Source organism: Balaenoptera acutorostrata, chromosome 19, assembly GCF_949987535.1.
Source record: "Balaenoptera acutorostrata chromosome 19, mBalAcu1.1, whole genome shotgun sequence".
NCBI lineage: Eukaryota > Metazoa > Chordata > Mammalia > Artiodactyla > Balaenopteridae > Balaenoptera > Balaenoptera acutorostrata.
Genome location: NC_080082.1, coordinates 31,912,371 through 31,924,361, shown reverse-complemented (window position 1 = coordinate 31,924,361; position 11,991 = coordinate 31,912,371). Strand labels below are relative to the sequence as shown.

The 11,991-nt window shown below is 46.7% G+C and overlaps 2 protein-coding genes across 3 annotated transcripts in view; one reads left to right on the top strand and one right to left on the bottom strand.

Moving 5' to 3' along the window:
• Positions 1–2,810: 2,810 nt before the first annotated feature.
• On the bottom strand, positions 2,811–4,103 carry CHD9NB (CHD9 neighbor). Its single transcript, XM_057534487.1, has one exon. It carries the CDS (start codon positions 3,950–3,952, stop codon positions 3,794–3,796), a length of 159 nt encoding a protein of 52 aa, XP_057390470.1. The 5' UTR covers positions 3,953–4,103; the 3' UTR covers positions 2,811–3,793.
• Positions 4,104–11,800: 7,697 nt separating this feature from the next.
• CHD9 (chromodomain helicase DNA binding protein 9) overlaps positions 11,801–11,991 on the top strand; it is a 253,907-nt gene continuing 253,716 nt past the window's right edge. The window contains exon 1 of one of the 2 annotated variants that reach the window (XM_057534848.1): positions 11,801–11,917. The gene's annotated coding sequence lies outside the window, so the exon portion shown is untranslated. The remainder of the gene's footprint in view (positions 11,918–11,991) is intronic. The other variant, XM_057534845.1, reaches the window with a different exon arrangement.

Sequence of the window (11,991 nt, the reverse complement as noted above, 5' to 3'; positions counted from 1 at the left end):
TTGAATTTGTCCTCTTCACTCTCCTTTTTGTGTCAGAGTAGATTATTGTTTAGCAAATATTCACTCCCTCACCCTCCATGAGAAAAGGGAACTTCCCTCCCTTGTTGATGTTGGTTTTGGCCACGTGACTTGCTGTGGGCAATGGAATAATAGAGGACATGACCATGGCTGTGCAGTTGGACTCAGCCTCTTGTGCTCCTGCTATTTGTCATGTGAACACTCCTCAGGTAGCCTTGATCACCTGAATCATAGTGACTCATAGACACATGAGTTCAGAGAAAAAGCTTATGTTTGTGTGCCACTGAGATTTTGTAGCTGGTTGCAAAATAGGTATTAATAGTAATAGCTACGTGATATATTTTTCCTAGGTCAGGCAATTGTCTCCTAACTGGTGTTTCTACTTCTAGGCTTATCCCTCTCAACTCCATTCTTCAACAAGCTACCAAGTTACTCTACCTAAAGTATAAATCTGAGTTGGTCTGATTTACTCATAACTCTTTGAAAATGATGGAAACAAATTTAAACCACTCTCAGGAAAAAAAAAAAAAAAACAGTATTTATTGGCTTGTGTAAATCTTCTAGGGGTGGTAACAGCTTCTGGCATGGCTGGATCCAGTTGCGCAAACAAGTTGATTGGGAATATGTCTCTCCTCTCAGCTCCACTATCTGCTGCGGCTTCATTCTCAAGCAGACCCTCCCCAGTGGTGGGAAGATTGCCATTAAGAGGCTCCAAGCTAAAATCCTGCAAGTTTACTAACTCCAAAAGAAAGTGAATACATCTTTCCTAGTTGTGTCAACAGAAAGTCTCCAGGAAGACTGGTTTGGGTCAGATGCCCTTCCTTGAATTAGTCAATTCGACCAGGCACATACAGCGCTCAGCCTTGAGCCCGAGAATGGGATCAGCAAGTCATGTAAACTGAGAGTGGGTAAGAAAAGTGTTCCCCAAAGGGAAAAGATGGGATTTGTTACCCGAAGGCAAGATACAAAGCAGTCAAAAGTAACTGACATTCTGGCATTATTCCTCTACCTAAAGTCCTTCAGTGGACTCCTCATCACCGTTAGGATGAACTCTCAGCCTCTAAGTATGAAGCATAAGGCCCTTCGTGATCTGATCCTTTTAGTTATTAAGCCTCACCTCCCTGTCACTGTGCGATGTGGCCTTCAGGCTCCCACAACACTGCCCATCATGCCTGATGTAGCCTCCAATCTTGGCTCATACGTCCCCCTTCTCCTGAAACACTCATCCTCTTTCTCTAGCCAATTCCTACTTACTCTTAAAGCCTCCGCATGGGTCTCACCTAGGCTGGAAAGATCTCTCTGAACCACCCTGCTCCAGGCTGTGCTCCCACTAGGCACACTTCAACCTTTTATTAGCAATAAGGAGTTTGGCACAGAGTAGTCTTCCAGTAACTGCTGGATTAATGGATGGATAAAGCAAGGAATAAATGATTGAGTGATAGAGAAGAGTAGAAACTCAATAAATATTTGCTTCATGAATGAATTTGGTTTGAAATGGGAAGCTTATTGCCTCATGTAACTGAAAAATCCAAGGGAAGAGCTGAATGCATAGGTAGGTAGGAAGGTAAGTATGTAGGTAAATAGATAGTCAGACAAACAGACAGATGACAGATAGATTGGGAGGTTGAATGGATGGATGGATGGATGAATAGATGGAGGGATAGGTGGATAGAAAGGTGACGAGTAAACAAACTCCTCCTCTTCCAGTAGTTTTGGAAGTGGGCCAGAGCAATGGCTTTCAAGTTATGGGCCAAGTCTATGCAGACACTGTCTTTAAAGAGTTTAAAGCTCATTTGAGTAAACATAATTCTGGCCACTTTCACCAGGCACTTGAGCCTCAGAGGGAGACAGATGAGTGATACTGGGCCCCAATGGCACAATTGGAATGTCCTTACAAAGAAACTGGGTCCTATTTCCTGTTACAGATTAACTTCCTGGCAAATTGCAGCATGCCTGCCACAGCTGGAGGTGGATGAAGTATCCAGTTTTGAAAACCCTCAGGGATCTTGAATTTAATTAAACAAGCATTTTACACCATCCCAGAAGGAAGTAAAACAAACCACCCTGTTTTCTGAACTTCTAAGGACCTGGAGTCTCCTTCACTTGATTTGGTAAAAAGCTGAGTGAGTTTCGCCCCTCAGGAGCTGGTGAAATAAGCACCACCCTGCCTCAAAACCTCACCACCAGCTGAGAACTTTTTCCAGGAGTCCTGAGGGTGTATACTGTGAGCAGCTTCTTACCAGACACTGTCCTATTTTGCAGGGTGAATTTCCATTAGGTGGGAGGAGGGAGAAAAACAGAATTGTATTAAAAAAAAAAAAAAAATTGAAAGCAGTTACCAGAGCTTGGCCTATGCCCAGAAAGCTGCAGAAAGAGGCCCCAAACTTCCTGATCCCCAGCTGCAAGCCCAGGCCTGTTTCCTGGCCCACTGCAAGTTTCCTACCCCCGGGGAAAAAGCAGGGCTTCAGGCCAGCTGAGGAGGCCCCATCTCTCCTGCTCCCTCCCTAAAAGACATCAGGCTCCGCTGAAGCAAAAGGAACGCTCTGCAGTCAATTTGCAGGCTGAATTGCTCTACTTCTTGTCCTTCCTTCTTCCCTGCTCTTTACCCCAGTTGCTAGATCCTCAAAAGAATCCTCTTCAGTTTCTGAGGTTTCGATGGCCAAAAAGAAGGGTCATTTCCAGTAACGTGCTGTCTCCATAGTCCCTTCGCTCACTTGCGTTCTACAGAATCACACCCACACTTCCCCGCTGATACTCTAATCCCAGCTCCCCAGTCCGGTCTTTCAAACGTGTTATGTCATCATTTATTTGCAAACATATCCATTTGATTTCAAATTAAAATGCTTTGGGGTCAAATTAAAAACAAAACACATGCAAGGGGGGAAAAAAGAGAAGCTGACAGACATGTCAGTAAACAGCGAAGTATTTCCAAAGGCTGGATACAGATAGCTCAGACGCTAGAGGGTTCAGATTGACAGACTCTTGATGAGAGGAGACACAGGAACATCAGCAGAGGGACATTTTTCTGGGGATTAAAAAACCAAGAACACGAATCCCTCCTCCTTCCTTCCCACCAGCACTCTGTGTTCCACTTACTGGATGATCAAGGCCTTGTTGTCTCCCATTGCCATGATCACAGTCTGATCCCGATTGTTCCCATAATTCATTAACAATTCTCCAAGTTAAATATTAAAGTATTCATACAAACAGTGTGGAGTGAGCCAAACCCCAAACCTTCCTGTGACGGGCACTGGCTATTCAGCCAGCTATTAGAAAAAAGGAGAGAGAAAAAAACAAACCAAAAAAAAAAAAAAAAAGAAAGAAAGAAAGAAGGAAAGAAAGAAACTGAGTGCCACACGTCCCCATCGATGCTGTGACCACAGAGCTTTCAGAGTTCAGGAAAGTGAGGCACATGGAAGGGGGTAGGGTCACTAGACAGTCACAGCTTAGCAGCAGAGATTCACCAGAGCCAGAGCAGTCTGCTATGGGGCTCCCCCGTTTCCAGAAGCTCAGGGAAAGTCCCAGGATGTGTGAAGACTTCTTTCGTCCTCTCTGGCGGAGAGCTGGGGAAATAGGACCCCCCGTGGCCGCATGTCCCTCTCAGCTCCAGAGCAAAGCCCGATGAAGGTAATTTCTGAAGCCTGAATCCCAAAGGCGGGGATTTCTCTCTCCTCCCTCTCTTTGGAGCTTCTCAGGATGGGGTTTGCCCCGAGTCTCACTGGCCCAAAGGCAGTTCCACGGATGAGGTGAGGGTCCGAATCCAGAGAGAAGCACCTCAGTTCTTCTGCTCAGGGGCACCTTCCTTCAAGGAGGCGTCTTTGCCATCTGCTGCCTCTGTGCCAGCCCCCAGATTTGGCTCCTCTCCCTCGGGCTGTTCTGCGGGTTTCTGGGACTCCCCCGCCACCTTGGTGCTCTTGCTGGAGTGGCATCCCATCTCAGCTGGACGCAGAGGGTGAGTGCCCTGGGGTGTCCCGAGGTGAGGCGGCTCTGTGTAGCTGACCCTCAGGTGCCAGAGTTAAGTAACCCTTCCTCCGAGCACAGCTGAAAGAGAACGGGTTCCGTTTCTATGGTCACAGGAAGACACCAGTCCAATCTGCATAATGACACCCCCCGCCCCCACCCCACCCCCGGCCCCATCTGTGGGATGGGCAGGGCCTGGAAGGGGGCTCTTCCTGCTAGCACCAAGCCCTATTCATTCCATCAGAAGAATTCCCTTTTGTTTAACCGGTAACTTCTTCTTTACAAATTACAACCCCCCACCTAGTTACCTGTAAACACCAGCCCTCTCTTGGCTGCAAAGAAAGCCCTGTTACTAAGCAACTAGCTGTGCCCTTCCTCCGTGTCCCAGGGTCATATTCAGTTCTGGGACTCACAGACCCCCCACTTGGAGGCCATCCCCTACCCTAGAATGCCACCTCCACCCGGGGTTGAGGAATGGGGCTAAGATCGTGGACTCCAGGGTTTACCCAAACATGTAAGTAACGAAAAGCATTAACACTGCCGTATGTTATATATGAAAGTTGTTAACAGAGTGAATGCTAAGAGTTCTCATCACACACATACACAAATTTTTGTTTCTTTAATGTTGTATCTTTAAGGGATGGTGGATGTTCATTAAACTTATCGTGATAATCATTTCATGATGTGTAAAATCTAAAACATTATGCTGTACACCTTGAACTTATACAGTGTTATATATCAATTATATCTCAATGAAACTAGAAGGAAAAAGAAATACATAGATAAATAAATAAATAAACAAATCAGCAGGTACCAAGTGCTACTTGGTACCAAGTACAGTTTACATTCATCATCTTGTTCCATCCTCACAACAACTCTAAGAGGCAGGTTGTGTAATTTAATCCTCATTTGACAGATGGAGACACTGAGGCACAGATAGGTTGAATAATTTAAGGTCTAACAGCCTGGAAATAGCGGGGCTGGGATTAGAACCCAGGTCGTCCGGATTCCACTCTATCACTACGTTCATCTTATCTCTTTTAAAGACCCCACCGGGCCATCTTCATAAACCATCATAGGTGTCATCAGTTTGGTAGGCCTGTCATCGCTCTTTTTTTAAAAAAATAAATTTATTTATTTTTATTTATTTAATTTTGGCTGTGTTGGGTCTTCGTTGCTGCACGCAGGCTTTCTCTAGTTGCGGCGAGCGGGGGTTACTCTTCGTTGCTGTGCACAGGCTTCTTATCGTGGTGGCTTCTCTTGTGGAGCACGGGCTGTAGGTGCGCGGGCTTCAGTAGTTGTGGCTCACGGGCTTAGTTGCTCTGCAGCATGTGGGATCTTCCCAGACCAGGGCTCGAACCCGTGTCCCCTGCATTGACAGGTGGATTCTTAACCACTGTGCCACCAGGGAAGCCCTGACATTGCTCTTTTAATCTGGGACACATGGGTAAAAGTTTTCAAAGCTGTGAACGAATGCTCTATATTTGACTCCTCTTTTATTTTCTGATCACCTCGCTTTCTTTTTCCTGACTCCAAAAGAGGCCCGATAACTCTGGCGCAGCTCCCAGGAAGCTGCAAAGAGGATCAAGCAGGTCCATGTAGTACCTTTTCAGAGAAGCACAGACTGTATTCTTCCTCGAGTATGCACACAGCAGTCAAAGGTGACACCAACTCCATTCACTTCTGGAGGGGTGGGTACATGCCAGCCTCGAATGTCTTACACATGTCCTCTCGTTTATTCCTCAAAATCAAACAGTCCTATGAGGGAGTATTGTTAAGCCATGCTAGAGGGGGAATCACTGAGTCCAGACTGGTTAGGTTGATGGCCTGAGGTCACGTGCGTGGTTGGCAGCCAGCTCAGGATGCTGCCTGCACACCCTGTGACCTTCCCACTCCTTGTCCCCTCCTGCTGCCACCCCCACTGCCTCTGGTTAACACCATTCATCTTCCTGGACTTAGGCATTCAGTGATCCACAGGAATGTGGTAAGACTCCCCTGTAAATCACCTTTCTTTGAATGAGCTTCTTGCCAACCGGGCTGGCAGAGTGACACTTAGGACGACATTATAATGCTGTCGATTTACCTCTCCCATATAAACGCCAAAGTACATTTTGGGGGTGTCAGGGTGGAAGAGGGAGGTTCCATTTGCCTTCCAGTTAAGAAGTTCTAATTAAGGCAAATCCTCGTTTGGATACTGGAATCCTAAGCCAACAAGTCTCTTGTGAAGCCTCCAAATTAATCATGCTCATCCCAAGTCAGCACAAAAGACAGGCAGCAGGAGCACCAAGGAGACAGGTCAAACCCTCAGGTTGGGCTTGGCTTAGTTCAGAGGTGTGGTTGGTGAGATAGATGAGGGCCCCTTTCTGAGTGAACCTGGTGAGCAGCCTTGCCTTGCCTGTGACACTCACACCCAGGACTGGTTACATAATTGAAGGGCCCACGTGAAATTAAAATGTGAGCCCTTGTTCAAAACTTATTAAGAATTTCAAGATGGTGACAACAGAAGTTTAAATGAAGCATAAGGCCTGTAAAGCCAGACCTACCCACACCTAACCTCTTCCTCAGCTTTCTCAGAGATGGATTCACCTCTGATGAAGACTCTAATTTGCCAGATCACTAGCTGGCTCTGCCTAGGGGACATTGCCCTAGGAATAGAATGAGGCCAGCGGAAAGACAAGGAAAAAGAAATGGACCACCCAATAATGGATGAGACCACAGTAGGACACTTTCAAAATATTTTCAGCTTTAAAATGCTTCCTTGGGACTTCCCTGGTGGCGCAGTGGTTAAGAATCCGCCTGCCAATGCAGGCGACATGGGTTTGAGCCCTGGTCTGGGAAGATCCCACATGCCGCGGAGCAACTAAGCCCGTGTGCCACAACTACTGAGCCTGTGCTCTAGAGCCCGTGCACCACAACTACTGAAGCCCGCACACCTAGAGCCCATGCTCCGCAACAAGAGAAGCCACCACAATGAGAAGCCCGCGCACCTCAACAAAGAGCAGCCCCCGCTCACCACAACCAGAGAAAGGCCGCACACAGCAACAGAGAGCCAACACAGCCAAAAACAAGTAAGTAAAATAAATAAAAATTTTTTAAAAATAAAATGCTTCCTTGACTTTTACTACCTACAAAACATAGCACGCAGAGAGTATCAACATAAAAAACACAAATAAAAACTAATGATAATACCATATGTTGGCAAAGCTTCAGAGCAACCAGAACTCTCATGTGCTGCTGGTGGGAATGCAAAATGGTAAAGCCACTCTGGAAAACCGTCTGGCAGTTTCTCATAAGGTTAAACATACACTTACCATAGAATATTTACCTGTATCAGTCTACTCTGGCTGCCATAACAAAATGCCACAAACTCAGAAGCTTAAACAATAGACATTTTCTCACAGGTCTGGAGCTAGAAGTCCATAACCAAGGTGTTGGCAAATTTGGTTTCTGGTAAGAGCTCTTTTCCTGGTTCGCAGATGGCCACCTTCTTGATGCATCTCTACATGGTCGTTCCCCTGTGCTCACAAAGAGAGAGAACGCTGGTGTCCCTTTCTCTTATAAGGACACTAGTTCAGTGAGATTAGGGCCCCATCCTTATGACCTCATCTAACCTAATTACCTCCATAAAAGCCCTATCTCCAAATGCAGTCACACTGGGGACTGGGGCTTCAACATATGAATTTGGGGGGGACAACGCATCCAGTCCATAACATTACCCAAGGGAAATGAAAACCTACGTTCACACAAAAACCTGTACACAAATATTTAGAGCAGCTCTATTAATAATCAATAACTAGAAACAACCCAAATGTGAATGGATAAATAAACTGTGGTACATTCATACAGCACAATATTACGCAGCAATAAAAAGGAAAAACTGTCGTTACATGTAACGGAATTTCAAAGATGTTCGTGAGTGAAAGAAGCCTAAAGGTTACCTACTGTTTGATTTCATTTATATGACATTCTCAAAAAGACAAAAATATAAGGATGGAGAACAGATCAGTGGTGTTACTACAAAGTGATGGCTTGAGAGATTTTGGTGCTCTGTGTCCTAATTGTGGTGGTAGTTACACAAATCTAAACACGTGCTGAAATTCATAGAATTGTACCTGAAAATTTTTAAAGTCAAATTTGCTGTATATTAATTTAAGGAAAAGAAGTTAAGATCATCCAAACAAAAAAATAAATAAAAACTGTTTGCCAGGAGCCTAGGAGCTTATTTGCCATCTGGTCCTAGTTCTCAAGATCATTTAAAATCCTTTCTCTCCTGCTTTTCATTTGAACAAACGAACAAACAAACACACCTAATTTAGCTTAACAGCTGTTTATTGAGCCGCATGCTACAAGGTTCCATGTGGGGTGTTGCCCAGTCTCCAGAACCTTAGTGAATTGCAATTCAGGAGACCTGGATGTGGAAGCAGAGGGGGCTGGGTGCAGAGGGTCACCTTACAGCTATGACTGTAGCGCAGAAGAGTGGCCGGCCCAAGGCACCCTGCAGGAAGGGAGTTGGGGCTGTAAGCACCCCAACCTAATTTTCCTCCCTCCCTCCAGTCCCTCCCAGGGCTCCCATTGGCCAAACCCAACTTGAGGCCAGTGGGCATAGAAGCCTTCGGTCTTGCCCATTTAGGTCAGCCTCCCAGGATGCAGAGCAGGGTGGAAAAGGAGAGCAGATGTGGAGAGGTAAACAAACCACCTAGCACAATCCAAGTGGATCCTGTTCTCAAGGGCATAGAATCTATTGGGGAAGGCAACATCTTTGCAGGGAATTAAACCATGAGGCAGAACGCTGTAAGTGCTTTAATACAGGAAAAAGGTCACACTGGGAAAAGGGGATAGGGAAGGGATTCCTCTAGCTGGACCCAGAAGGATCAGCAGAATATTAGCTGGTAGAGGAGGAAAGGACATCCTGGCCAAAATGAAGAACTGCAAATCCCTCCTGAGGAGTTCAGTTCAATTCACCATTTGTTTATGGAAAGGCAGCTAATGGTCATGGTTAGAAGCACCAGATTCAGCCTGAGAAGAACCTGAGATTGAATACTAACTCTACAGCGTACATGTTTTGTGGCCTTCAGCAAGTTGTTTAACCTCTCTGACTCTCAGTTTCCTGGACTTTTGGGAAGAGTCAATGAAACAGCGTATATGTCATCCTGCTACTATACCTCATAATATCTGGCAGGGTTTGCAGATGCCGTTCATGACCAAAAAGTGACCAAACTTACTTCTGCCGTAAACATATATGACCCCAAAAGTCAAGTTATCATTTAGTCCAAGGGCCAGCCTCGCAAGACCAAGGGACCTTCCTGGGATAGGCACCTGTCCCTTTGTTGTTGGTCTCTGGCATCCTAGCCTCCTTCCTTCTCTACCCCTCCTTCTGCCAGGGTCCTGACATCCTGCCCATGCCCCCGGTGACCCATTTCCAGCTCCATCCACTTTGGACAATAGAGGATTCTCACCCTCTTTCTTTTTTTTTTTTGGCCGAGCCACGTGGCTTGAGGGATCTTAGTTCCCCGACCAGGGATCGAACCCTGGCCATGGCAGTGAAAGCATGAAGTCTTAACCACTGGACGGCCAGGGAATTTCCCTCACCCTCATTAATGGAGCAACCTTCTAGAAGATAAACAAGCCCTCACCTACTAAAAATAGGTTACATCTCATAACATTATGAATTTATTAAAAAACAAAATGCAGCACACAAAATTCTCCCTTTGAAGGAAAGAGTGGACAGAACAAGAGCACAGAGGTATAAAAATGAGAGGCCCTTGTTCATGCTGTCCCATATCTAAAACACAGTGCCCAGCACGGTTATGCAGGTGCCCCATCAACAGCCGTGGAGTGCTCAGAGGCAAAGGTTCTGCAGGCAGGCAATCCAAATTCAGGTCCTGGCCACACCACTTGCTAATTCTCCCACCCAAGGCAAATTACTTAAGCATTGTAAGGCTCAGTTTCTTCATCAATAAAATGGGTAAAATAATAGTGATTACTTCATAGGATTATTGTGAGGATTCAACTAGTCAATCTAAAATTCTTAGTGCCTAATACATTACAGATTATTATTATTGACACTACTTTTACCTATCCAACATGGCGCAGACCCTCAAGGAGATCACCTACGGAGGACCTATGCAGAAAACAGACCTGTTGATAACCGCAGTTTCCAAAGCACTGTGATTAGTGGAATGAACAAAATGCTAGAAGAACTCAGGGGAGAGTTCTTCTTAAAGTCCTTAGGAAGCCTTTAACCTCATCAGGTGATGCCTGGCATCAGACTTGCAGAGGTTATAATATAGGTCTTTGCTGGGGCAAGCTTTGGGCCAAAGTGGGGTGGTGCATAGGGGAGGAGGAGAGAGCTCTTGCAAGGACTGGAAGTGACTCAGAGACACTTTAAAGTGACAGAATGGGAAGTGTACCTGTCAGCACTTCTCTGACTGATTCACCTTCACCAGGGCAGGAGCCAGCCCTAAGTAGGCTGGGGGTGGCCCTTGTCAGTGACACACGCATGCACGCACACATGCACGTGCGCGCACGAACCCCTTGCCCCTCCAGGTATTGCTCATAGGTAATACTCCCTCCCCCTCCCCCTTCCCCTCCTCCTCTACCTTTGATGGTCACTTTGACCAGATGACACCAGTACAGAGAGACCAAAGTTTAAATAGGCACACGAAGGTGGGGGGATGGGGGATTGGCTCAGGTCTCACTGTCACAGAGTGCGTCTAATATTTCCACTGGTGAACTTATCCCCCAAAATCACCACAGAGATAAGTTGCCTTAAAAGAAGTTTTTGCCAAACTTGTCTCCATCACCAGGGCACTATATAAATTGATGTATTTTTTTAAAAAATAAATCCTGTACTTATCCTGCGAAGAGCTCAATTACATTGCATTGCCTTTGTGTGTGTGCTAAAAGTTAATTTGTTACATAAATGTAAATTCAACAAGGGCAGAAATTTTGAGCTGTTGTGTCCTTTGTAGTATCCCTTGTTTGTAGGAAAGTGGCACATAGTAAGTGCTCAGTTAACATTTGTTGAAGGAAGAAATAAATGAAATGTACACACTTTCAATAAGCCACCATTTTCCTGACCTTAATAATCAGCTAATAGGTTCTCAGCCTAGGGCAGTGCTCCTCCAACCCGGGAGACAATTGGAAATATGAAGGGGTGGTTTTGGTTGTCACAATGACTATGAGGTGTCTACTGGCATTTAGCGCCAGGGAGTGAGGGAAGTAAATGTCCTGTAGTGCCAAGGACGGCCTCAACCAAAGAAATGTCAATGTCACCCGGGTCAGAAACATAACTTGGGTTGCCAGCTCCTTAGGGACCTGTGTGTCCGGGTGTGACAAAGGCTGGGTGTTTAATAAAGTTCAGCTAAAGAGACAGGAGGGAACAGAGTAGGAGGGCAAGGGGGTGGGGAGGTGCGGGGTGTGAGGCGGGGCAAAAAGATAGGGTTGCTAGTAGGGAAAAGGCCTCCCCGGGCTTGAGAGAAACCCAGCCCCTTGCATATTCTGATGTTCGCACTATATTTAAAAGAGAGGCTCTGCCACATTGGGGTGTACTGAAAGCTTTTGGATGAAAGGCAAGATCCCCGAGTCCCGCCAGGAAAATCCCACTCTGCATTCCAGGCCACTCCGTGCCCCCAAAAGAAAGTTCAGCAAGTTCTGCTCCCAGTGCCCTCTAAGGAGTGAAGGTGATCCCACCCAGCCGGGATTTGCGCCCGGGGCGCGCAGCGCGTAGGAAAACCGCCCAATTGGGAAGCCCGGGCTGCATTTCCGCCCGGGACTGATTGCGCTCGCACCTCCCAGCCGGCGCCCCGCGCCCACTAGGTGGCGCCTGCGCTCTAGTGGGCGCCTCTCCGGCGCAGACGAAAGCGACCGCGGAGCCCGGCGACAGATCGAACCGGAGTCTCAGGATTGCGGGCACCGGAGGGCAGCGCCGACAGCCAAGGTAGGATTCCTGAGCCCCGGGCGTTTCCCGCGAACCTCTGTGATGAGCGGTGGGCAGCGTGGCGGCCGCCGAGC

Coding starts and splice junctions, on each gene's coding strand:
- CHD9NB (XM_057534487.1), bottom strand. CDS start 3,952: ATGGGATGCCACTCCAGCAAGAGCACCAAGGTGGCGGGGGAGTCCCAG.